Source organism: Pelophylax lessonae (genome assembly GCF_965119305.1).
Source record: "Pelophylax lessonae genome assembly, chromosome: 5".
Lineage (NCBI taxonomy): Eukaryota > Metazoa > Chordata > Amphibia > Anura > Ranidae > Pelophylax > Pelophylax lessonae.
The window spans coordinates 375464705-375491993 of record NC_138772.1 but is presented as its reverse complement, the minus strand read 5'-3'; the positions used below and the strand labels follow the sequence as shown (position 1 = coordinate 375491993).

The window sequence follows — 27289 nt, the reverse complement described above, 5'->3', positions numbered from 1 at the left end:
TCTCTACAGGGCTATATTTTGGATTTGATCGCTGCGCGTGGCCCTTGCCCTTGGTGACATCATGTATGATGAAACATGTAGGGAGTAGTTTAGGACATGTAGGCACCATCTTGTTTACTGGCTGGCACTAAGAATTGTATGGATTAGGATTCTTATTTGATCGTCATGTGAGTGTTTTTAATTCTTTTTTTTTTTTAATTAGCTGAATTTTATCATATTATTGAAGAATGTTTGTTTTCTGTGTTTTATGTCCCTTGTCACACTGTACCTGGAAAGTGAATGAGATCTCATTTCGAGAGTTGGGCTGATTGTTTGGCTTTACCTGAGTGGATGCCTTCCTTATCTATTATGTGAAATTGACCACTCATAGCCTGAGGGTCAAGATGCTCTGGTAAGCTCCAGAGTGTTTTAAAGTGGGTGCACAGCACTGCATGTCATTTTCCTGGATGAAGTCAAACTTACTTCTTTCATTTTGCACAAATACCATTAGGAAATGTTCTTTTTTTCTTTTTTAAGATCTAATGATGTCTTTTGCTGGAATCTTCTCCTGAAGATTTGAATGTTTGCACTTAATTGGACTACAGTGTTTAGACACATATTGTCTGGGTGGTTAGTGCACATATGTTTTTCACATTATTTATTTGTATATAATGAGTGAAGCAGTTCACCTGGAGGAACAAAAATCGACAATCCTCAGTTAACATCTCATCAGCTCATGTCAGTCAGGTATTCTTCACTTTAAACCATAGGTGAACAGATTTTTACTACTCACTATACTAAAATATGGGATAAATAAAAGATGATATAAGGGTAACTGGCTGTAAGGTTTACATTGTATATTTATAGTTAATTTCATACAAACATTATAAATATTGGTTATGTGCATAAAGGAGTGCTGCCTGCATACATTATCAGCGACAATATTTTATTTGAGGATATATTGGGTGGCCTTCCTTACTGTAGTAATTACCATAGTATTTGCACTTGCACTATCCTTTACTATGAAAAAACACATCCAATGGCAATTTTATATGGTTAAAAACTAAAAAAAAAAAAGCATTTGGAAAAAAAAAAGCAGTGTATCACAATGCTATTACAGGATACATTCACCTTTTGGAATATATTACATGTTCGACCTGTATTTAGGGTGGAACATGTAACATCTCCTAGCTCCTGCCACCTCTCCTCCCTCAGTCTGGCAGCAGTCCCGCACCCGCTGTCACATTTCAAAAACAGTGAGGCCATCTGGGGTTCCACCTGCATGGCCTCATTTATTTACCTATATAAAAATAAAATTCACCAAAAAAGAACTGGCTCTTTATCTGGAATTTTAGTAGCGCAGGGATGGTGATAACCTCCCACTATATCACACTATCAATGCAATGTGATTACTCAAAACTGTTGATAAGATGCATAAATATGATGTAAATAGATAACATCACATAAATTAACATCCATAAGAGTCCATAAAGTCCATTAATAAAGTGCATAGAGCATATTTAGGTGCATTCATGAGGAGTCCAAAGTGCAAAGTGCAATCATGCAGGATCAATGGTGAGAATTATAGGACCACCCTTGCTTGCCACCACCTTCCATGCCGGGTTATATGTCTGAAATTCACACTCATCAAAAATCAATGCCTATCCACTCTCATGGACTAGGCAATCACAGCGTTAGACAAAGAAGCAAGCTTCATCCAGATCACTGCCCTGTACTGCAGACACTCCTCTCAGATAATGTATGCAGAAAATCTTCACCTAAGAAACAACCTTGAAGGATTTAGGAAAGAGATCAAAATCAATCCGTGCCTCTCAGTCTCTTTCCCAAATCCTTCAAGGTTGTTTCTTAGGTGAAGATTTTCCGCATACATTATCTGAGTATTTTCTTACTCCATATGCAGGCAGCTACAGAGATCAGTGATGGCTTTTTTTTTTAAATTGAAAGCTTTTTGCTTACTAATTATATAAATATTTGATTATCCTTAGCCTGGCAACAGTTCATCTTTAAAATAGCATTGTCACTGAAAAAAAAAAAAAACATGAGGCCCCTTTCACACAGGCGATCCAATCCGATCCGCCTGTCAGTTTCTCAGGAGGACCTGATTGGATGCTCCATGCATCCCTATGGGATAGTGGGTGTCAGCAGGGACCTCTACGCTGACACCCCCTGCCTCCGATTCCGATTCTGTCCATCAAATCCGGACGGAAGGAAACCCTATTTTCCATCCGTCTGGAGGATCGGATTGGATGAGAATGGACAGGCGGTCCATTCTCATCCGATCTCCTTGTAGAGGAGAGCGGGAATCTGACAGCTCCATCTCTGCACACAGAGCGGAGACTGAGTTGTCATCTGCCTGCTCAGCGGGGATCGGCGGATCAATCTCCCGCTGAGCAGAACATACTCCGTCGGGTGGTGTGCCCATGTGAAAGGGGCCTAAAGCTCCTGTAAAAAAGGAATATTTACCTGATACTGCATCCGTTTGTAAAATGTTGGCTCTGCTGCACCACAAAGACGCCCATAAAGTCTTCCCATTGAACACACTTCTGGATATATCAACACCCCTCTTCTCTACCTTGTGCAATCAGAGAACACCTTGTAGTCATTAAGATAATGCAAGACATTCTGTGAATGGCAGCAGTGCCAAGCAAATGACCCCTCCTGTGGTTGGTGTGATAAGGGGAAGCCACACAACACCAGCCCTGGAAGATCAGGGCTATAACTGTGGTAACACTGATTTAATTGTAGAGGTAACTCTAGTGCTACCTTGATGATTAAGCCAAATAAGGGTGAAATTCATCATAGGACCATGGTTACAGGTGACGATTGTCCAGGAAGCAATTGTGGCTGAATAAAGTATTGATGGTTGTGATGTCATCATGTCACATGTGCCTTCAATTTTGTTTTTGCTGCAGTATGCTGCATGGGGACATGATCCCTGAAGCCAACAGCTGGCTCATCACAGACTGGAAATGTACACAAGGGCTTTGAGCGGCGTTCATCCCAAGATCCTTCAACTATGACATATGCATACTTACATTGGTTCAAGTTGGACCATTGTAAGCATGTAACAAAACAGCATACCTATGCGACAGTCACCCAAAAATGATCCAATAGTTTGCAATGCTACAGCCCATCATTTACACCACATCTCTGTGGGTCTATGTGAACTTATAGGATGGTCTGCTGGTTTGTGGATTGGAAATGTCTAGCATTTCTTAAATGGTAATAGATCAAGGCCAAGTCCTGGATATTATCCTCTCTCTGCCACTGATACGGCATGCACACAATTTCACTTTCTCATTCCTCAGTAACAATGGTGCAAACAGAATCAGGAAAACGAAGGGGGTATACCTTTATGTGTATACCTTTATGTGTACCCCCAGAAGTGTGTCAAGTGAAAAAAAAATGCTTTGGCTTTGTAGTGAAGCAGGGGTAGATTCCATGAACAGGCACTGAACCAAGTGAGCATAAAACTTTTTACAGGCGCTTTTGTTTTACATTTTCTTTTCATCAACAAGGCCAGTTTAAGATTGAAGTTTTTATATTTTACCTGGTCCCTCCTCACCCTCTCTTCCGCATGCTAATGAAAATTACAACCAATGTAGAACTAAATGCAAAACTTCCTTTTCTTTCATTTCAGATAGCTTAAAGGAGGGTTACAACCCTTGTCAATATTTTTTGCTATATATGTCCCATTGCAAAGATTTCCTTTCACTTTACTTCCTATAGCCAAAATAGGAAGTGAAAGGAAGTCCCTGGTTGTCATCAGGGTCACCAGATCTAGTGCCCCTATGGAAGATTTCCCTTCTATTACTGTTTGTTGAGACAACCCAGGGTTCTGTCTTGGGACCAATGCTATTCAGTTTTATTATTTATGAACGGAGCTCAGTTTCAGTGTTAGCTGATGATCCCAGACAGATAAAAATGACTCTGGCATGGGATTTAACCTTATTACATGAACACCATACAAAAGAGCAGGTTGGACAGCTACATGACAGATGAGGTTCAATACTGAAAAATGTAAGGTTATGCACTTGGGTAGCAAAAATACACATACCGAATGGAAAAGGATTTGGGGGTACTTGTAGATCACAGATCTAGCAAAAACACGCAATGTCCAGTCGCAACTGATAAAACTAACAAAATATTGTCATGCATTAAAAAGGGTGTATGCTCAAGAGATAAATTAATAATCTTACCCTTTTACAAAACACTGGCTTGGCCTCGTCCTAAATATGTCATTTAGTTTTCTTCACCAATCCTCAGGAAAGATTTTGTTAAAATACAAAAAAAATTCAGTCAAGGGCATCAAAATGAATATCTCAATGGTGATTATAGCATAAGGAGAAAATTATTTAGTCAGGTTGTTTAACCACTTTACGACTGCTCACAGTAATATTACTGCGGCAGAGTGGCTCGTTATCGTCTGACTACGTAGTACTACGTCGTCAGACACTCCCCCTTCTGGCCGGAGGCTCACTCCCGCTGTTTTCATTCACAGCGGGAGTCGGGCCAGGGGAGGAGCAGCGGCGATCGCCGCTGCTCTTACCCGATCATCGGGGATCGAGTCTGGAGATCCGCCCGCTGTGTGTAAACACAGCGGGCGGATCTCCATAGTGACAGGGAGTGACAGATAGGACTGTTCAGCATAGCTGGACATCTGATCTGTCCATGACTCACTCAGTCACCTCCCCCCCCACACGTCAGTAAGCACCAGGCATACATTAACCCCTCCCTCTCCAATAAAATTAACCCCTTCCCTGCCAGTGTCATTTTTACAGTAACAGTGCATATTTATGGCACTGATTACTGCAGTAATGTCACTGGTACCCCCAAAAGTGTCAAAAATGTCAGTCAAGGGTCCGATCTGTCCGCCGCAATGTCGCAGTCCCGCAAAAAAAATCGCAGATCGCCGCCATTACACGTTAAAAAAAAAAACACCAAAAATGACAGAAATCTTTCCCTTTGTTAGTAAACGCAATAACTTTTGTGCAAACCAATCAAAATACGCTTATTGCGATTTTTTTTACCAAACATAGGTAGCAGAAAACAAATTGGCCAAAAATTTTTAAAAAAATTGGTTTTTACATCTTTTTTGGGGGGAATTTCATATAAAAAAATGTTAAAAATATTGTTATTTTTTCAAAATAAACGCTCTTTTTTTGTTTATAGCGCAAAAAGTAAAAATCGCACAGGTGATCAAATACCACCAAAAGAAAGCTCTGTTTGTGGGAAAAAAAGGACGTAAATTTCGTTTGTGTACGGCGTCGCACGACCGCGCAATTGTCAGTTGAAGTCGCACAGTGCCGAATCGCAAAAAGTGGCCTGGACGGAAGACAGCAAAATCCTCCGGTGGTAAAGTGGTTAAGAGGACATGTGGCCACTCAATGAAAATGAACAAAAGCAAATTTAACCTTCAAATGCATAACGAGTTCTTTAATGTCAAAGCAGTTAGGATGTGGAACTTCCTTCCACAGTTGGTGGTGTCAGCGGAGCATGTCAATAATTAAAAAAAACCTCTTAGATAGCATCTTAGCAAAAACAATAGACAGGAATATGGGGAATGGTATTGACATAAACACACAAACACACCCACACAGGTTGAGCTGGATAACTGGTGACTTTATTCAGCCTTATCAAATATGTAGCTATCTAAATATGTAATAAGGGTGGTTGAGGTCCTCAACTACTAGTATCGATAACATTGATTACAGTTATTCACTCTGGAGATGAGGTGATTAAGAGAGGATATGATTACAATGTATAAATATATTAAAGATGACTCCAGCAACTGTGATAAAATGTTTTCTTTAAGGTCCCTGGACAGGACGAGTGGCCACGATTTAAATTTAGGAAGAAATTGCGCACAGAGTTCTGTTAGAGCAGTTAAAATGTGGAATTCCCTCTATCAGAAAGCAGAATATACAGATCTGTGACAATATTTAGAGAATAAAAATCACATGCACATACACTTGATTGTCAAAAGTATTAGGACTCACAGGGTTCTTTACTTTTAGAGCAGTTGAAATGTGGAATTCCCTCCATCAGGAAGCAGAATATACAGGCCTGTGACAATAGTTAGAGAATAAAAATCACACACACATACACTAGTTTGTCAAAAGTATTAGGACTCCTGCCTTTACATGCACATGTAACCCAACTCAGTATTAAACCCTATTAAAAAACCTAAAATATGGCGCCACCCTATGGTAGTGTGAAATATATATTTTAAGTGGAGAATGAAAATAAAGATGCGGCTGCCATCAATTTTGGGTAACCCAAACATTTTTCTAGTTGCGCCGGATTTATATTAAGTGCTAATAAATATTATAAATAGAATGAATATGAAAGTGTAATAAATAAATATACATAAATATCAATATTCCAAATTGTGCAATATATGTGAAAAACTCTGTATATGAAAATACTTTTAAATCTAAAAATAAATACAAACACATACAGTCCTTAAATTCATAAAGTGCAATAGCAATTATCTTCGTGCCAAAAAATCCACCACAAAAAAAAGTCCTAAGGTCTTGAGTGAATCCTTTCAGAAAAGTGCTTGTGCTTGAGATAATCCTTCACCAAATAGTGTGGGGGTGACTCATCAGAAATACCAGGGCCTCCGGGGCCCAGTTAGCTCTGGATATAGTGTCAGATTCCTTGAAAGTTGATACTTCCTGATGACGCGACTTCACAAAATGCATTGAGGTTGGTCTGGTGATCACTTCCTGTTCATCACTTCCACCTTGGAACGCATTGTGGAATGCACGCTGTACCGGGCGGTGTTCACACACATTTCTACTTCTCTTTGGATGTGCCGGCTGGCACAATTATATGTGAGTGTATCTGCTTAGTATATTAAATAAACCTTTTGCAAACGGTATTAAACTATCCTATGCCTTCATTTTTTTCTTGGGAAATGGTAATAACATCCTGAATGGAAGCATATTGATAGGATAATTAAAGGCAATCCAGGGTGAATCAAGGGCAAGTGCCCATTGTATATCCAAGGAATCTGACACTTTATCCAGAGCTAACTGGGCCCTGGAGGCCCTGGGATTTCTGGTGATTCACCCCGCACTATTGGGTGAAGGATTATCTCAAGCACAAGCACTTTTCTGAAAGGATTCACTCAGCACCTTAGGACGCTTTTTGTGGTGGATTTTTTGCCACAAAGATAATTGCTATTGCACTTTATGAATTTAAGGACTGGATGTGTTTGAATTTATTTTTAGATTTAAAAGTATTTTCATATAAAGAGTTTTTCACATATATTGCATGATTTGGAATATTGATATTTATGTATATTTATTACACTTTCATATTTATTCTATTAATAATATTTATTAGCACTTATTATAGATCTGGCGCCTCACATTGACAAGTATCAATATTAAACCCTACAGACTAAGACTGAGATGCCATTAAAGTTCATGGGCGTATAAGGCAGGGATCCCAATACTTTTTTATTATATAGTGTAGGTTGAACTGGATAGAACCGTGGATTTTTCCAACCTTATTAAATATGTAACCCAAGTTTTGGATTTTCTTTTACTTTCAACGATAACGGTAAGCAAGACTGACAGAAAGGGTTTTTACCTTGATGAAGGGCACAAAAAGCAGTAAAAACGTAAACAATTTTAGAATCTCTCTCAACCATGTCCATACCTAAAAAAAAAATTGCCTTTAGTTATACTTTAACATTTTACTAATACGCTGGGGTTAATTTACTAAAACCAGAAAGTGAAAAGTCTGGTGCAGCTGTAAATGGTAACCAATCAGCTTTTTAGTAAATCAACCCTTTTGTGTATCATTACTGCTTAGACCTTAAAAGAAGGAGATACACCCCAAAAGCCTGTCCTGAAAATTGAACTGTTAGTACAAATAAAGAAATATCATGGACAGTAGCTCAATGAAAACAAACAATCTAATGTGGTTTTGGTAGAGCATTTTACCTTTAAAAAAATATTTCTGTAAAAGTCCTAGTTTCTGCATTCACAGGATAGAAACAGTTGTGATGATTTCAGAGCTGTGTGCATTTCACAGAAGTAATCTTGGCACTTTATTACTGGAATATACTAATATACTGTATATATTGTTGAGTGATATGTCTGTTTGAACCATGATGCTGCATTGCAATAGATTACAGGAACAAAACTGAGCACACAGCCCAAAGCATAGCTCAAGAAACTGCTATCATGAGTTTACAAGTTGCCAGGTTTGTAATATGATTTTCTGAAATCACATTTCAAAGGCTCAAGAACAAAACAAAAACTGAAAGTAGTGATTTCATACAGGGATAGATTTAGATTTCCTGTTCCCATAAGGCAACACTGTTTGGATACTACATTTTTTACAGTTGGGTTGATTTACTAAACAAATAGAGACTGCCCACTTTGCAATATTCACTGAGCATAATAATTAAGATAAAAAAGTGTTCATGTCACTTACCCAATGATGTGCAAGTATAAATCCTTTATATATCTTTTTCAATTTCCTTACATAAGATTGCACATTCAAAGTGACCACATAGGGATTGATTTACTAAAACTGGAGAGTGCAAATTCTGGTGCAGCTGTGCATAGAAACCAATCAGCTGCAAGTTTTTTTGTCAAAGCTTAAATTAACATCATTAATGTTATTTACTAGCTCTTTGATAAGTGAACCACCTTGATACCTTTGAGTAAATCAGCTTCAGTGTTTTCAGGATTCATTGATAAGTATCAATGATAAGTACCAATAAGTATCCATGCTATTATTACAGTATATTAAGACTAGTACTTTATTTGCAGATCAAAGAGTACTTTTTAATCTGCACACAATGTGAGATAAAACAACCTCGTCAGTAAAAAAAAAAAAAAAAAAAAAAAGCTAATCCTATGTAACACCTTACTAACCCAGTGTCATATCTAATATCCCCTGAACATGCAGTAAAGCATGCTTGTTATACTCACTGTGGAACCTAATGGGTTAATCCTCTGCAATGTGTGAAAAAGCTGTTTCATCGTGTCTCCTCTGATCTTCACCTTCTTCAACTGTCTCCAACTCATCTCTAGATATTAGAGATGGAAAGGGTCAAGCCGCACATGCTCAGTTTGGTGTGTATTGCTTGAGAGTTTTTTTTTTTTTTTTGGGAGGGTGCATGTGTTTAGCACAGGGCCAATCAGCACTGTCCAGACAGAGGATCAGGTCCTGCAGTTTTATAAGACAGTGAGAGCAGAATGAAAAATACTACAAGCTTTAACCACACACTGATAGAAGTCACAAAGACTGCTATATACTACTGATAAGAAAAGGTATTTAGCAATTTATATTTACTAAAACTATTGCGTTTCCATGTTCTGTGTACTGTGGGTTACCAGATATAGTCAATGCATGGCCCTGGGTTTAGTAATACTTTAACTCCCTTCTCCTCTTCTGCCTTTAGGTTACATGTCTTACATCGTTGTAAGTATCATGTCGTAATTTTGGAGAATTTTTTTAGGCCTTCAAATCGCTGCTCTTAGGGTTCATTCAGCTATCTATCTATCTATCTATCTATCTATCTATCTATCTATCTATCTATCTATCTATCTATCTATCTATCTATCTATCTATCTATCTATCTATCTATCTATCTATCTATCTATCTATCTATCTATCTATCTATCTATCTATCTATCTACACTATATCTCTTGTATAATGATATAATGATATCACTGGCTTAGTACAAGTGCAGAAATATGATAGAGCAGTTGTTCATATGTCAATGATGTATTGGTTTAATTTTGTTGTGCAGTCATACTGTAAAATTCTAAAGTTTTAACTCTGTTTAAAAATTTTATAATTTTCCCAATCCGACAGCCATACTTTTAAACATCAGTTAGTCTAGGGGAATGTGTATTTTACCGAGTTCTGTATAAAATATGTGTGCATACTCTAAACAGATTTGTGTACAACTTTAAGTTGTTAAATTTCTATATATATTTAATAGGCACCTAGGAATAGCGGAAAGAGATTTATCCTTCACTGTAAAACATGTTTAGTTCTTCCAGTACTTTTCATCTACAATAAATTCCAGAGTACAAGACTTCTGACTTCAGATGTCATGGTTACTGATGTAGAATTCTTAGACTGAGTTGCTCCCTTGACTTTTCTCTTTGAAGATTTAAAAGTGGTGTGACTATAATTGAACAAAGCATAATTTTAAAAGTAATGTTGGCTGCATGTCAAGACCAAAATACTGCTTTTCTTTTTATATTTTATCAAGTCTCTTACTCAGTCTTTTTTATGTGTTTGATGGTTCTTTACAGCACTGTGAAATTTCATGCAGACCTGTCTTGATCACCTTTGAATGTACTGATCTGTTCCTGGTTTGCTATTTGGTAACCACATTATAACACAGACTGATACTACCAACATCTATGGCATGCACATATGTTAAAAACAACTACGCACACCAATCTACAGTATTTTGTTAGAACAACCAATGTTTAACAAGTCTAACAGACTAGTGATGTTTGTGTATTGGTACCACTGTCCAGTTTGTGGGGTCCAACCTCAGACTACAATGACTTTTATCTTCAGTGGAACAGGGCTGATTCAGACTGAACAGAGCACACACGTTTACTTCCTGAGCTATTTCTTTGTAAATGTTACCATATAGAGACTATATAATATTGTGACTGAGGCTTTTTATATGCAGATATATTTATTAGGTCAGGAAAATAATCAACAAAATCCAGTAATCAATTAAAGATGCTTTACTTCTCCGGGTAGTCTGCAGTAACCTGAGATCTGACACATATGTGACTATCCAAACCCAGAACAAGCAATAATTATACATTTTCACATTTTCAGGCACAAAATGAACACCCAAGGAAGAGGGACAATGTAAATGAAGTCAGTTGAATTTTTTAGAAATAATAAAATAAACAAATGTGTTTTGTTCCTGATGAGACCAAACTGTCAGTTTCAAAGTGTTTACATGCATATATTCCCCAGAATACTTTCAGCTCTATAGTGTGTGATTTTTAGCACAGTAGGAAATGCAAATTGAATCCAAACTGTTTATTAAGAGATATAAATTGTGTTTGCCTTCTAAAGCAGTTGACAGATCTTCATTATTCTTTGCCATAAACTAGATGGTTTTGGCAGATAATTTTCAGAACAATGAAAATTCCCATTTTTTTTGTAAAAATCACTAATTATATATTGATTATCACCTACTCACTTTTACAAATATCAATTTTTGTCATTTTTTTTTAACAGCTTCACTCAGATGTGGACACAGGAGAAAATGGTATCAAATATGTCTTGACAGGCGAGGGGGCAGGTACCATTTTCAATATCGATGAATTTACTGGGGATATACATGCCTCCAAGAGGTTGGACCGGGAGGAACAAGCTTACTACACTCTTCGTGCACAAGCTTTAGACAAGCAAACAAGTAAACCTGTGGAGCCTGAATCTGAGTTTGTCATTAAAGTGCAAGACATAAATGACAATGAGCCAAAATTCCTGGATGGGCCCTACATTGCTGGCATTCCTGAAATGTCACCTGTTGGTAAGAAAAACAAATGCTGCCATGTTTTAACGAGTATGTATTGTAATGTATCTGGGAGGAGTGCACTCTCAAAACTTCATGATGGGTGGTAAAAGAGTGATGAGCTATGGGAGAAATATACCGATGTACTGTATGAGCCCACAAGAGACATAAAAGTACAGCAGGTGACTCATATCTAATTCTGACTAAGGGCAGAAGAAAAGTAGACTAAGTAGGTGGTTTTGCTCATGGCTAGTTGTATATTTGACAAAACCACTGGGGTCTATTAGAAAGATATCTGTATCATGCAAAAGGAAAAGTGGAGAAGTTGTACCTAAGGCACAAAAAGATACATGATTATAGTCTAGGCGGCTGCCGGAAACTTTAAATTGCTTCACCAAGGCTACAAGAACAAAGAGCACTATATGGAACTTTTGTATATTACAGCATTATTATGTTGTAAAATAAAGCAAACTAAACTGTGTAAACCCTAACAGCAAGGTTTATGCATATATAGTTACTTAGTTACGTAGTTACATAGTAGTTAAGGTTGAATAAAGATAACAGTCCATCCAGTTCAACCTGTGTAGGTGTGTGTGTCAGTGACGATATTCATTTCCCATATCCCAAAATATTGTATTCTTTGAGATGCACATCCAAGAGTCTTTTAAAAGTATTGATACTCCCCAATGATACCACCAATTGTGGAAGAGAGTTCCACATTCTTACCCCCCTGACAGTGAAAAACCCCCTATGTAGCTTAAGGTAAAACCGCTTCTCCTCTAATTTCATTGAGTGGCAACGTGTCCTCTTACACTCTCTTAGACTAAATTGCTTATTTCCTATGCTGGGATCGCCATTGAGGTATTTGTAAATCGCTATCATGTCCCCTCTCAGGCGTCTTTTCTCCATGGAGAATAAGTTAAGTGCGTCTAATCGCTCCTTGTAATTAAGGTCTTCCAATCCCCTAATTAGTTTAGTTGCCTTCTTTGGACTCTCTCCAGTTCCAGCACATCTCTTCTGAGGATTGGTGGCCAGAACTGGATAGAATACTCCAGAGGTGGTCGGACCAGAGTTTTATAAAGTGGCAGGATTATAGTTTTATCTCTGGAATATATCCCCTTCTTTATGCATGCTAATATTCTGCCGGCTTTGGCAGCTGCATAATATTTTCACATATCTTGAAATACTGAAGTTGAGTTGGGTTACTATATTGTAAAGTAACATGACAGATACAGTAGTCATACAAAGTGCAACATAAACAGTCACGAATAAAAGGGTTGCCAAAGAATATGCTATGCTTTGAACAGACCATAAAAAATGGGGGTTGATTTACTAAAACTGGAGAGTGTGAAATCGGGTGCAGCTCTGCATAGAAACCAATCAGCTTACAGATTTTTTTCACAAAGCTTAATTGGACAAGCTGAAGCTGATGTTAGAAACCATGTACAGCTGTACCAGATTTTGCACTCTCCAGTCAACCCCATAAATATATACCAGATGAAAGTATTAAAAAAAAAAACCTGAAAATGTAAGAATGTGATTATTATATCTAAAGATAAATACAACATACTTATGAAACAAAAAAAGCAAATCCATGTACGTGTGCCTAAACCTGTGATCAGGTTCTTTATGTAGCCTCCTTATAATGGATAAAGCACATGTTCTTACACTTTAGATTTAGATACTGCTTTTAATCAACCAACTAATGAAAAATAATAATGGTTTGGTGGTGATTTATTTTTTAAAAGGTTACAATATATTTTACTTGCATAAAATATGTATTTAACAAGTTAACATTTAATACAGATGCACCATTGACAAATGTGTTTCAACAGTAGTAGTTTTTTTTTTTTTAATGTTATATTATCTCTGTCTAATGGGTAAATGAGTCACTTGTCTGACTTATTCAGCTGTGTGTGTAATCTGAGCTTTATATATTCACCTGACAGTAGGCTTTTAACATAAATATAGTTAAGTAGTTATGTAAGTAGTTAATTTATTTATAATTAGTAGTTAGCCTTCCAAATATATGAAAAGGAGCCCAGCACTCCACCTGCTGTTTGGTCACAATAAGAATAAATCGTTTTTAATAAAAATGAAAAAAACCTCAAACATTTAATTTTAAAACAAAATCTGACAATTGGTGGTGGCGTTCAAAATACATCTGTTTAAGAAGGGGGTCTATTGTATTCAGTGAAAGGGTGGATATCTGTCAGTTTGTTAGGTTGAGAATTATGAGATGGAAAGTAGACAGGTACTTGTAGAGTCCAGTTACAATCTAGTAAATTATGCTGGCAATGTATTTGACTTAAATTTTAGAAGAGTTTCTCTTTCTTAGTCAATGCCATATCCAAGAAAAAAAAATGGGTATTTTATTTTATTTATTTTAACCCTAAATACGCAGATTGGTATAATTTAATTATTTTCTATCACCTCAGTTGATTCTGCATGAAGCCTGAGCAGAGAATAATCAGAACTGAGCATCATGCACAGTATAAGCTTTGTGATAGGATGTGATACAATGTTCAACATTTATGCATCCATTTCTTTCTACAATTAGGTACAATTTCAATAATGCATGTGATTTACATATATAAATAACTAAAGTGATTTTTACAATTAATAAAAAAATTAGGTACCCCTCACTCTGTACCCAAATGTGAAACAACAGAGGTTTTTCTGTTCAACCAAATGCTGATCAGCTTCATAATGTCTAAAGAGGATGAAGCCCTTCAAGCTGCTTCAGACTTGTTTGGCACAAAAAAAATCATTGGCTCAGATATTATTTTAAAGCTGTTTTCAGCTGACATAATTTGAGTAGTTATAAGCATTTCAGCAGCCTTGGAGCTGCACAGTGATCTTTATGGGCAGGCTCTCCCTTTGCACACTAAGGTGCATTCGGCACAGATTTTTGTTTTCTTGATAAAAAAATGAATGAAAATTGTGCATGGCATTGATGATATTTACTCTATACAGTATCTTGTTATTCAGCTTTTTAATAATACGTACATTCAATATAATATATACATCTCTGACATAGAAATGTTTCTAGAATTGCAATATTATAAATGTTTTACAATGTACTGCTGTAGGTTGAAATCTCCTTAACTGAAAGCCAATACCATTTTATTAAGGAACATCAGTCCTGCAAGTAACAGCAACAGATGCTGATGATCCCACTTATGGAAATAGTGCTCGAGTTGTCTATAGCATTCTTCAAGGTCAACCGTACTTTTCTGTGGAGCCAAAGACAGGTAAGCCTGTCGTAAATTTCAGAGTAAATATTTCATGAAGTGCCTACAACATAAAGTAATTACTGCAGCAAATGTCTGCTCCATGTTAATTTTAAATAATTATCAATCACATATTCAAAACATGTTTTGAATTTTAAGTCGGTCTCTAGTTTGCTTTGCATCATAAGTAAAAACTATGTTTTACAAAAATAACAGATATAAATTGAAATAGATAGATACATGCAGTCATCGGGGTTACAAACAAGATTTGGTTTGTTCTTAACTTGAATTTGTGTGTAAGTGGGAACAGGTACATTTTTTAAGTGTAACTCCAGCCCAAAAAAAAAAATTTTACGTTTTTTGGACAGCACAGGGAAGGGTTAACGTTTATTTTGCGGTCTGTGCCCCTGTTCAGAATATTTCACCTCACTTTCCGTCCTTGTGATAAATTGGATTTTAAAAATTTTGGGTTTTTGAGGAAGCAAGGATCGGTGATAAAGCTTCAGTGAAGACAGATTATTCCCATGATGACTCTTACAGGAGTGAATTTTCCTTCCTAGGGGGAGATTTCCTCTCACTTCCTGTTATCTCCCTCCATTTGTAAGAAGGAGTTGAATGGAAACCGGATGTTTGTAACTCAAAAACTGCCTGTAGAGTTGGTAGAATGGCATTTGTATTAAATTAATACTATTTGCCAGATTCATCATACTGTTTGTAAAAAACTATTGTTATGTGATTGTTGGCTTTTTAGTAACTTAAAGCTGAACTTTTTAAGTGTAACTTCAGCCCAAAAAAATATTTTTTTAAGTTTTTTGGATAGCATAGGGAAGGGTTAACATTTGTTTTGATGTCTGTTCCCCTGTTTAGAAGATTTCACCTCACTTTCCGTCCCTGTGATAAATTGGATTTTAAAAATTTTGGGTTTTTGAGGAAGCAAGGATCGGTGATAAAGCTTCAGTGGAGACAGATTATTCCCATGATAACTCTTACAGGAGTGAATTTCCCTTCTTAGGGGGAGATTTCCTCTCACTTCCTCTTATCTCCTTCCATTTGTAAGAAGGAGTTGAATGGAAACCGGATGTTTGTAACTCAAAAACTGCCTGTAGAGTTGGTAGAATGGCATTTGTATTAAATTAGTACTATTTGCTAGATTCATCATACTGTTTTTAAAAAAAACTATTGTTATGTGATTGTTGGCTTTTTAGTAACTTAAAGCTGAACTTTTTAAGTGTAACTTCAGCCCAAAAAAATAATTTTTAAGTTTTTTGGATAGCATAGGGAAGGGTTAACATTTGTTTTGCTGTCTGTGTCCCTGTTCAGAAGATTTCACCTCACTTTCTGTCCCTGTGGCAACTGGATTTTAAAAATTTGGGGTTGTTGAGGAAGCAAGGATTGGTGATAAAGCTTCAGTGGAGACACCTTTCTCCCATGAGAACTCTTACAGGAGTGAATTTCCCTTCCTAGGGGGAAATTTCCTCTCACTTCCTGTTATCTCCCTCCATTTGTTAGTATGAGTCATATGGAAATCAGATGTTTGTAACTCAAAAACTGCCTGTAGAGTTGGTAGAATGGCATTTGTATTAAATTAGTGCTATTTGCTAGATACATCATACTGTTTGTAAAAAACTATCATTATGCGACTGTTGGCTTTTTAGTAACTTAAAGCTGAACTCCAGCCTTATCTTCAGTCTTGTACTAATGTACAAACTTCTCTCCTGTAAACTCTAAACTTCTTACTGTGTACAGTAGAAGCAATCTAATAGCTCCTGCCTCATTTTATGCCTGGAGGACACGCAGCATTATTTAGCACTTTCCACCCCAGGTGAACTGTCCTTTACCTGCCTCTTTAAATCTTTGGGTTTCAGTTCTATGAGTTATGCAAGCTCAGCATCACATTTGGGCTTTACCTAGGGCACTCTGCTGTTTTCGAGAAGCTATGTACACACGCTCCACTAGCTGTGATTAGCATGCATTGCAAAGAAAAGAACAAAGATCCAGTGATGGCATCACTGAATCTAAAAAAAGGTATATAAGGAAAACAAAAAAATTTAATCTAAAATGCCATTAGCATGTTGATTAAAGAGGGAGTGATGGACCAGGGAAGGCAAATTATTAGCAGAATAAACTTTATCTTTATGGTGTTATAAAGTTTTTTTTTGGACTATTTAAACACTTGAGTCCCTGTACATGCATCCGTTCATCCCTGTTTACCTGTATGTACTTTCCTTATTCTTATGTAACAGGGCCTCTAGTATAATTCATCCATATTCCTTAGCAGGACTATAATGAAACCAGATAGTGACTGTGAAGAACTAATTAAGGATTAGGTAGGGGTCATTAGAAAACTACAAATGGTGTTATTGAGGAAAACAGCACCTGTCACAAATTCAGTTTCTTTATTACCATTATGAAAAAATGTGAATGCACTTCTATATAAATGGTGCCAGCCTTAAACAACTATACTGCAAAAGGATTGATCATTACGACATTTTTAAAATAGCTATCATTTTTTTTCTCACTGGAGTTTCTCTTTAAAACAAAGCACATTGTATATGAAATGTACATTACACCTGAAATTTCATGAACTCCTACTAGTTAGTATTCTTGAAGAAGGTGATGATTATGCAGGTATGGCTTGACTCATGTTGTGCCGCAGCATGGCTTAGAATATCACAAAGTTCATCTTATCTTCACTTATATTAATTCAGTTGAGCCTCAGGGACTTTATTTAAAAAAAAAAAAATTCACTAAGATAACTATCTGATACAGCATAAATGACTGCGATATCCTTTTCCAGAGTCTCTCTCATTTAAATATAAAGTTTTAAATGCAGAACTATGTTTTGTTTTTTTTTGTTTTTTTTTTCTTGGTCAATGTCTTTACGACCAGGGAAACCGTGTATCTTTTCTTAGTTAACACATTCAGGACATGGGGGATTTTTTTGCCTTAATGGCCAGATGGATTCTGTTGAGAAAGTTTAACTGTATTATTATTGTTATCATTATTATTATTTATTTTTTTTTTTTTAGTGGTCAATATACTCAGGCATACAGAAGCAGTCTGTCTTCTCTTCCCCTAAAAGATCAGACAAGAGGAATGCAGATTTTTAGGGCATAGTATACATATGCTAATTCTTGTGGGTTGTTAAACGGCTATCATGTGTGCTTTGGTGCCTTTTCACATACTGTATACAGGAGCACAGGCACAAGTATGTGTGCAGGAAAGGTACCTTAAAGCCCAGTTGAACCTTTATATTTTCTTAGGGGTATACAGACAGGCTGCATAAAAAGTAAAAGATGTGTGTTTTTTTTTTTTTTTAATTTCAAAGTGTTGGTGCTTTACTACTATATGGAGTAGATTTACTAAAGGCAAATTGGCTGTGGGCTTTGCAAGTGCAGTTGCTTCAGAGCTTAGTAAATAAGATGAAGCTTAGCTGACTTCAATCATCCAATCACGTACAAGCAAAAATGCATTATTTTTTTGTAATTTTCATTGAATATGATTGGGTACCTTTTGCAATCTCAAGCTTAATTTCATTTACTAATCTCTGGAGCAATTGCATTTGAAGAGTAATAATATGCATTGCAATTATTTATAGTAAGTATAGGTATTTATATGTATTTGCCTTAAAGTGGTTGTAACCCTAAACAAAAAAAAACCTAAAAAAAAAAAATTATCCTGTTCCTTTAAAGCATGCTATACAGCACAGTGCTTACGCTGTGTCATTTGTCCCTCTCTATGCTGTAATATATGTGGTTAATCCTGCCTGTTCCTGTGTCTCCCTGTCTGAGCTGACCACGGTAATCATGACTGCTGAGCCCTGACACTGTGGTCTCTCCCTCTGCCCCTCCCTCCCTGCCCCTCCCCTTCTGCTGCTATTCTATGTAAAATAACTATGTGTACTTAGTAGAATCCCCTCTGTTATATCATGCTATTCTGCTCAGTGCCTTTGTTTTATAAAAAGGAAGCAGCGCAATACGTTATTAAAAAGCACAGCTGTGTGGTCACGTGACCGCCCACCACTCTCCTCCTCTCCTTCCGCCTGATGCCAGCAGGAACCTCAGCCCCTCCCTCTGTAGTCCTCAGACCAGGGAACTAGAGCACCGGGACATCAGCTGACTGCACAGTGGCCCTGTAAAATATGATATTGCACTGCTTCATTTTTTTTACAAAGGCACTGAGTAATATAACAGAGGGGATTCTACTAAGTACACATAGTGACTTTACAACCACTTTAAGTAAATCCACCCCTATCCCATTAGCAACCTGGAAACCTGGACCTCTGCTCTCATCCTCAATATAGTGGTCTGGGTCTCCAGTGTTTAGAGGTGGGGGCGATTAGAGGCAAAATAAAAATCATCACTTGAACATTCTGAAGAGGAGTGCTTGGGCTAGGAAAAGTGCATAAATGTACATTAATGCTTGGCGTGATTATGTGCTTTAGCGCATTAGTACATTCTAATGGCCAGAATACATTTATATTCTGGCCAATAGAATGCATTAATGCCAAAGTGCAAACGTGCATAAACACACGTGAACACACATAATCGTGCATGAAAAAACATGACTTTCATCACTTTTTTTTCTGCTGCTTTTCTCCTGTAAGGAGGAAATGGTGCCTGAAAGAATACAGTGTGAATGTGGCCTGCAAAATGTTTTTTTATTTTTGGTTTTATGTCTGTTTAATATGTACAAAATTATATTTGTATAGCGAAGCACCCTCTAGTGTTCTACTAGTGTGAGAGTAGGAAAACTATATCCTGACTTGTGTTTAAGCATGTGAGTCTTTAACCACTTCAATACAGGGCACTTTCACCTCCTTCCTGCCCAGGCCAATTTTCAGCTTTTAGCGCTGTTGCATTTTGAATGACAATTGCGCGGTCATGCAACACTGTACCTACACCAAATTTATGTAATTTCCCCCCCCCCCCCCACAAATAGAGCTTTCTTTTTTTTTTTCAAATATAATTTTTTATTTACTTTTTTTAAAAATAAACAGAAACCAAAAACACAGAAAGGCATACTTTGGAACAGCAGTTACATACATGCCAAAACAAATTATCAAGATACCATCAACATTCCATTGATCAGCAGATAAAGAAAGGCAAAAGGGAATACAGGTCATCACGGCACCCTCTTGTACCTCTACCGGAGGGTCCCATAAAATTAAATACCTTCCTAAAACATCATCTGTCTCGACTTATAATTAAATAAATTCTCACATTACCCGTCCCTTCCAGATTGCCCTATTTGTTAACTAAAGACGAACCAAATAACGAACAACAACGAACACACTCACACAAGAGAAAAAAAAAAAAAGGGAATTTTCTCTCTCCTCCCCCCCCCCCTCCTCCCATCTCCGACATAGTAGGCTACTTCACCATCTAAGTACGCAGCCAAGATGTACCCTCATCAGACAGAATATAAGTATTCCAGGATTCCCAGGTCTCACAATATAATTCTCGCTTGCCTTGTGATGTTAACACCAAATCCTCCATCTTATTAATGGCCTCTACCCTCCGTATCCACTCTTTTACCGTCGGGGGGCAAGGACTTTTCCACAATACCGGAATGCAAGCCTTTGCTGCATTCACTAAGTGTCTTACCACCGATTTCACGTATCTCTGCACAGGTATGTCTGAAAGGTGGAGCAAAAAAAAAGCTGGATCCTCTTGAATAGAGTATTCCGTGAATTTTTGAACAATGGCTCTAATTTCAGACCAATATACTGAGAGTTTGGGGCATGACCAAAAAATGTGAAGCAGCGTTGCATCTTCCCCCCCACAGCGCCAACAATTCGCCGATGTATTTGGAAAGATCCTATGAAGTCTATGGGGTGTATAGTACCACCTGCACATTAACTTAAAATTAGTCTCTTGAATTTTGGTGCAAATAGACGATTTAAAGGAAAGTAAGATAATATTTTGTATTTGCCGTGGTGTAAAAGTACGATGTAATTCAGATGCCCATTTGGTCAAACACGTCGGGAGAGAGTCATCCATCGGAGTCGTTAATAAACTATAAAGTAGAGAAAGCGTATGTGACAGGACCCCCTCTTTCAGACAGTACTCTTCAAATTTAGTCAAACTTCTTGTGAAATCTACTGGATTCGGCAGTGTATGTAAAAAATGATGAAGTTGTAAGGCTGACCAAAAAGTCAGTCTAAAATGTCCATCCATGTTTGTTAGATTCTCCAGTGTCGGCCATCTATCCGACACCAGAAACTGGGCCGCCCGGGTGTGTCCAGAAGCTCCCAATGCAACTATATCTGGTGAGACTAGGCCCGGTGTAAACCGTGGGTTTCCAATTACTGGCATTAGTGGAGAACATGGCGGGGAAAGAGAATGCCGTGTCATGACCTGATTGCATATTCGCAATGTTGTACCCATAAGAGGATGCAAACGTAGCTGCGAAGGCAGGTCTGAGTAACACCACAGTGCACCCTTCAAGGGAATATTCGTCTATGCTTGCTCTATGTTAATCCACAGCTTAGATGCCTGGTGTCGACACCAATCGACCACTCTGCTAAGATGAACTGCTTGGAAATACTTCTGTATATCCGGTAAAGCTAAACCGCCAAATGCTCTTGGTCGGATCATTTGCGTCCGTGCCAGACGAGGTCTTTTCTGTACCCACACAAATTTAATGAAAAGGGAATGAATCAAATGAAAGTACCTGGCGGGCGGCCGTATCGGAAGGGTCCTTAACAGGTACAGATGCTTGGGTAGTATACTCATTTTTAGCAGGTTACACCTGCCAAACCATGAGTGTATACCCAAATGCCACTTATCCAAAAGAGAACGTGTCTCCCCAATCAATGGGGGAAAATTCATGTCATAAACCTTAGATAAACAAGATGGAATTAAAGTACCTAAATATCTTAAGGCCCTATCTGTCCATCGGAAACCAAAACTCGTTTGGAGGGTGCGTAAATGATACGAACGTGCTCCCACTCCCATTGCCTCTGATTTGTTAAAATTAATTTTAAAATTTGAAAGGGATCCGTACCTGGTCAGTTCCCGCAGCAAATTCGGAAGAGAGAGGGAAGGATTCGTCACCGAGAACATAAGATCATCAGCATAGGCTGATATCTTATGTTGGCTTCCACCTATCCCCACTCCCTGTATGTCTGGATTTTGGCGCACAGTACAAAGGAAAGGCTCCAATGAGAGAACAAATAAAAGAGGAGACAAGGGGCAACCCTGTCTCGTACCATTATTAATAAAAAAGGGTTCGGATAACAGACCATTCACCTTAACCTGTGCTGTAGGGATTGAGTATACATTAGTGATCCATCGCATCATATTGCTTCCCAGGCCAATGTATTTAAGAACCGCAAACATAAAACGCCAGTTCACCCTATCAAAGGCCTTTTCCGCGTCGGTATTAATAAAAACACTCGGTATTCGAGAAGTGTTAGCCACATGGATCAGGTTTAACACTTTGGTGGTGTTGTCCCTAGCCTCCCGGCCTGGGACAAACCCCACTTGGTCAAGGTGAATAAGGTCCATAAGATGCGGGGCTAAACGATTGGCCAAGATTTTCGTAAAAATTTTCAAATCAATGTTAAGTAAAGAAATAGGCCTATAACTTCCACATAATGTAGGATCCTTCCCTTCTTTCAGTAGGATGGTAATATGTGCCATGTGCTAGAGCTTTCTTTTGGTGGTATTTGATCACCGCAAGGTTTTTTCTTTTTTGCTAAACAAATAAAAAAAAGACCGAAAAGTTTGAGAAAAAAAAAACATTTTTTTGTTTATGTTATACAATTTTGTAAATAAATATGTTTTTTTCCTGCACTGATGAGCACTGATGAGGCTGCACTGACAGGCACTGAAGAGGAGGCACTGATGGGGTGGCACTGATGGGGTGGCACTGATGGGGTGGCACTGATATGCGGCACTGATAGACAGCACTGATGGGCACTGATATGTGTCACTGATAGGTAGCACTGATATGCAGCATTGGTGGGCACTGATAGGCGGCACTGCTGGGCACTGATAGGTGCCATTGATGGGCACTGATAGGTGGCACTGATTGGCACTGATAGGCAGCACTAATGGGCACTGATAGCTGGCACTGTTGGGCACTGATAGGTGGCACTGTTGGGCACTTATAGGTGGCACTGATGGGCACTGACGGGCGGCACTGATGGGCACTAATGGGCACTGATAGGCGGCACTGGTGGGCAATAATGGGCACTGGTGGGTGGCACTGATAGATGCCAATGATGGGCACTGGTGGGCAGCACTGATTGGGAGGGCACTGGCAGGCAGCACTGATGGGGAGGGCACTGGCGGGCTCCCTGAGCCCTGATTGCCATCCCTGGTGGCCATAGTGGGCATCCCTGGGGTCATGGGTGGGCATCCCTGGGGTCATGAGTGGGCATCCCTGGTGGTTCTATTGGCACCCCCCCTTTTTGACGTCACTTTAATAATATATATATAATTTTTTAGGAATTTTCCATACATTTCCGGTTTTCTTTTTCTTTTATACACTTTTTTCTTATTTCCAATTTCTTGATTCAGCTCCTGAGGGTCCTTCTATTGGCTAGTTAGCCTAATCCCGCCCACCATTCGGCTTCTTATAGCCTCCAGTTGCCCCTAGCCACAACTTGATAAAGCTACATTGTAGCGAAACATGTAGTTGTGGCAACGGGAGGCGTTTGAGAAGCAAGCATATTACTTCTTCGGCTCCATCCGATCCTCTGTTCGTCTCTGCGGCTGTCTCTCAGCTGACTTCCGGCTCTCCTTCGTGACGTCATCAGCGCCCGACTCCCGGTGTTCACGTCGGACACAGCGGGAGCAGAGCGCATCGGCTCCGGTCCTAGGATTCGGCCGTACATAGGACCGTTTGAGCCCTCACAATCAAGGAGCACCGCTGCAGCCTGAGAGTGTCACCCCCCCCTTTCCAACGGGTTTTAAGTTACCAGGTTCCCATGATCCTTACTAGGGATTCCTACACCATAGCCAGGAGACACAGAGGCTTCAAGGATCGGTATGAATGTATGCATATTGTTTTAAATCACCATGGACATATCCAATAAAATTTCATAGACTGCATATATGAGCTTCAGTTGGAGTAATTTGATTACATTTATGCACACAAGAGCGCCACCCTATTTTTTATCTCTGACTCATATAGACAGCTCTCTAGTGCCTCCCCCCTTGTTCTAGTATGTTGGATAATGTTCTGGAAGCTGGAGGGTGGAGGCTAGAAAGGGTTGTTCTGCATATTTTGAGACCCTTAGCCAATCCCTAGGAGGTGGGCCTGGCAGGGGACTAAAGGAGCCCTTAAATATGGATGAGTCATGTTGGCAAGGGAGTTGGGTGGAATATGGAGATGCAGTGGCCCTAGAGGTGAACCCCCTTGTCTGGAGGGGTGCTCTGACGCGCATCAGGGCTTGGGTGCTGTCCTGGAAGGATCTTACCACAGGAGAAATTGGAAGAAGGCTTTCATAAGATGCAGCAGCAGCAATGAGAGGGCAGTGTGAGTACTACACACAGGGTGCAGGGATTTAAAAGGGGAGAGGCTGCCACATGTAGCAGGTCTCTCTTGAAGACAGCAGTGTGCTTAAATCTTCATCAACCTTGCCCTAGCAGATCTTCAGTAAGTCGGTCGGGTAGACTGGAGAAGAGAGTCAGTTTGGTAGACTGGTGAAGAAGTAGCCAGATGGACTGGAGAAAAGGTAGCCAGGTGGGCTAGCATTGCCTGCAGTAGTAGATCTGGAACCAGTGTTTACAGGGGAATCCGAGGTACTCCAGGATGCAGTTTACTACACATGTGCTACATTCCGAAGGGGCTGAGGCTGAGAGTTCCTAGCCTGTAAGGGGCTGTTGCTAAATCTAACAGAGACTGTTAGCTTGTATAGAGGAATCAAGTGGAGCTATACAAAAGGAATCAATTGAAGCTGTACAAAGGTATCAAGCAGAGTTGTGCTGGAGGATCAATTGGAGCTGTAAATAGGGAGGAAGTTGTCCCTGGTTTTGTCACTTTCATGTTTGGCATCCCATAATTCCTATCACCATCCAAGTTTTTATCCCCTCAATAAAACATCAAAAACAAAGCTGTCTGAATGAAAGCTGAAAATGTTATGTGCCACGATGCTCAGCAGTGGGGAACCCTGTCACTTGTAGCCCCTATGGGGGTAGCATTAAAATCTTTTATGTTATGGATGTGCTTTGCTATGTATATCCTTTACTATTTGTAAAAGTAAAATTCAAAAACTGTATTCTGAGAGGTTACATACCTGCCCCCTTCTGTAAAAATAATAATGATAATCACAGTTCTATGATGCTTTTACATTCACACCTGGGCAGGGTGTTCTGCTGCTTTATGTCAAGAGGCTTTTAGTTGGTCATTCTATATTATAACAGGGCCATGTTTTTTTACATTTGTATTTCTTGTAGACCAAAGTAATGTGAGTTTAATGGTACTTGGTACTTTTATGGTAATTATATGTATTTACGTTCAGCTTCCAATCCTGTTACCAAGAAAAAAAAATCCATTAACTTCATTGGGTACACATACACCTTTTTGTTATAATCACCCTTTAAATAATCAGCTAACTTGTCTAGTTAACAAGGGTCATTTAGAAATGAAATTGCTCCAGTTTTTCTCTAGACTTTTTACCACAATAAAAATTCAAACTTCAGAAATCATCCAGTTCTTTCTCAACGCAGAAATGACTTGAACAGGTCATACATTTTACTTTATTTATCTCAGTTTTAGACTTTTAATTCTTGTTTGGCTCTTGATTCCTTCACACCAGGCACAAATACTTTCTAATCTCCATGTTCTTCTACCAGTTCCTCACCAGTAAAAACAACTAACTTTTGTAGGCTTAAAGGTTTGTGCAAAGTGAGTTATTACCTGTTACGTTTTCTAATGATCACAGGCTTTCTTTCTTTCTTTGAATGTAGTCATCTCCTGCACTGCACTATTATTATTATTATACAGGGTTTATATAGCGACAACAGTTTGCGCAGTGCTCAATAAGATGAAGGCAGACGTTACAGTTACAAAAAAATTTGGTACAAAAGGAATCAGAGGGCCCTGCTCATTAGAGATTACAATCTAAAAGGGAGGGTCAGTTGGTACAAAAGGTAATAGCCGTGGGGAATGAGCCGATGGAGAAAAAGAAACGGTGTATTAGTTAGAACCCTGATAGGCTTCTTTAAAGAGAAGGGTTTTCAGGGATCGTCTAAAGATGGATAGATTAGAGCACAGTCAGACAGATATGGGTAATGAGTTCCAAAGGATGGGAGAAGCTCTGGAGAACTCCTGGAGGTGAGTATGGGAGGAGGTGACAAGGGAACTAGAGAGCAGGAGGTCTTCGGAGGACTGAAGAGAGCAGCTTGGTTGATATTTTGAGATCAGGTTAGTGATGCTGGGGGCAGAGTTGTGGATGGCATTGTAAACTATTATTAGTACTATGAATTTTATTTGCTGGGTGAGTGGAAGCCAGTGAAGGGATTGGCATAGAGGGGTGGAGGACACTGAACGGTTGGTAAGGTGGATGAGTCTTGCAGGAACATTCATTATGGACTGAAGGGGGGATAGTCTATGTATAGGTAATCCAATGTAGTCGAAACGAGAGATAACCAGGGAGTGAATTAGAGTGAATTAGAAGCCTAGTGGTGTCCTTGGTTAAAAAGGGGCATATTCTAAAGATGCTGCAGAGGTAAGGTGGCATGATTTGGACAGGGATTGGATGTGGGACTGAAAGGACAGTGCAGAGTCCAGGGTTACCCCTAGCACCCTGGCATGTGTGGAAGAACTGATAGTTGTTCCAGTGATCTTGACAGAGAATTCAGGGGAAGGGGCAAGTGTGGGAGGAAATATTTTAGATAGATTCAGTTTGAGGAAGTGGTGTGACATCCAGGCTGATATGTCTCTTAGTAAATCAGTGATGCAGGAGACTGATGGAGCGAGCTGAGGGGTAGAGAGATGGATTTGGGTGTCATCAGCATAGAAATGGTAGTGGAAGCCATGGGAGGCTATTACCTGACCCTGGGAGGGGGTGTAGATCGAGAGTAGTAGAGGTCCAAGGACAGAACTTTGGGGACCCCAATGATAAGAGGAGTTGCAGAGGAGTAAGTGGAATTGTAAGTGACACTGAAAGGTGCGGTGAGATAGGTAAGGTTCGAACCCATGGAGAGACCAAGCAAATTGAGTTTTTTAGGGGGAGGGTGTTGCCCACCCCTATCACAGAAAAAGGGAGTGACTGGGTGGGCAAAGGCTGGAATGTTGAATACTGTTTCACACACTACTGGCAGTACTGATTTTTACATCAGTACCACCTTTACAACAATAAAAGATGTGGATACAAGACCATTCATTCTGCAGAGGGAGCACGGGCATCAGTGACCAGTCATTGTTACAGGGAATACCTGCCAATACCTACCTGTCCCCACTGAGCCGCACGATATGGGTGATCCTGCCAACGTTTCCCAAAAAAACGTCCGGACTCTAATGGCGTGACCAGGGGGCTCCTAGGATATTCTGAATGTACCAAAAAGACTG

General features: G+C 39.0%; 1 protein-coding gene across 2 annotated transcripts in view; it reads left to right on the top strand.

Annotated features, from left to right (window-relative positions):
• LOC309556100 (cadherin-7-like) overlaps nt 1–27289 on the top strand; it is a 299042-nt gene that overhangs the window by 172031 nt on the left and 99722 nt on the right. Inside the window, exons 3-4 of one of the 2 annotated variants that reach the window (XM_082258422.1) lie at nt 11255–11549; nt 14666–14785. In XM_082258422.1, the coding sequence (XP_082114548.1) occupies nt 11255–11549; nt 14666–14785 (415 nt within the window). The remainder of the gene's footprint in view (nt 1–11254; nt 11550–14665; nt 14786–27289) is intronic. The other variant, XM_082258423.1, reaches the window with a different exon arrangement.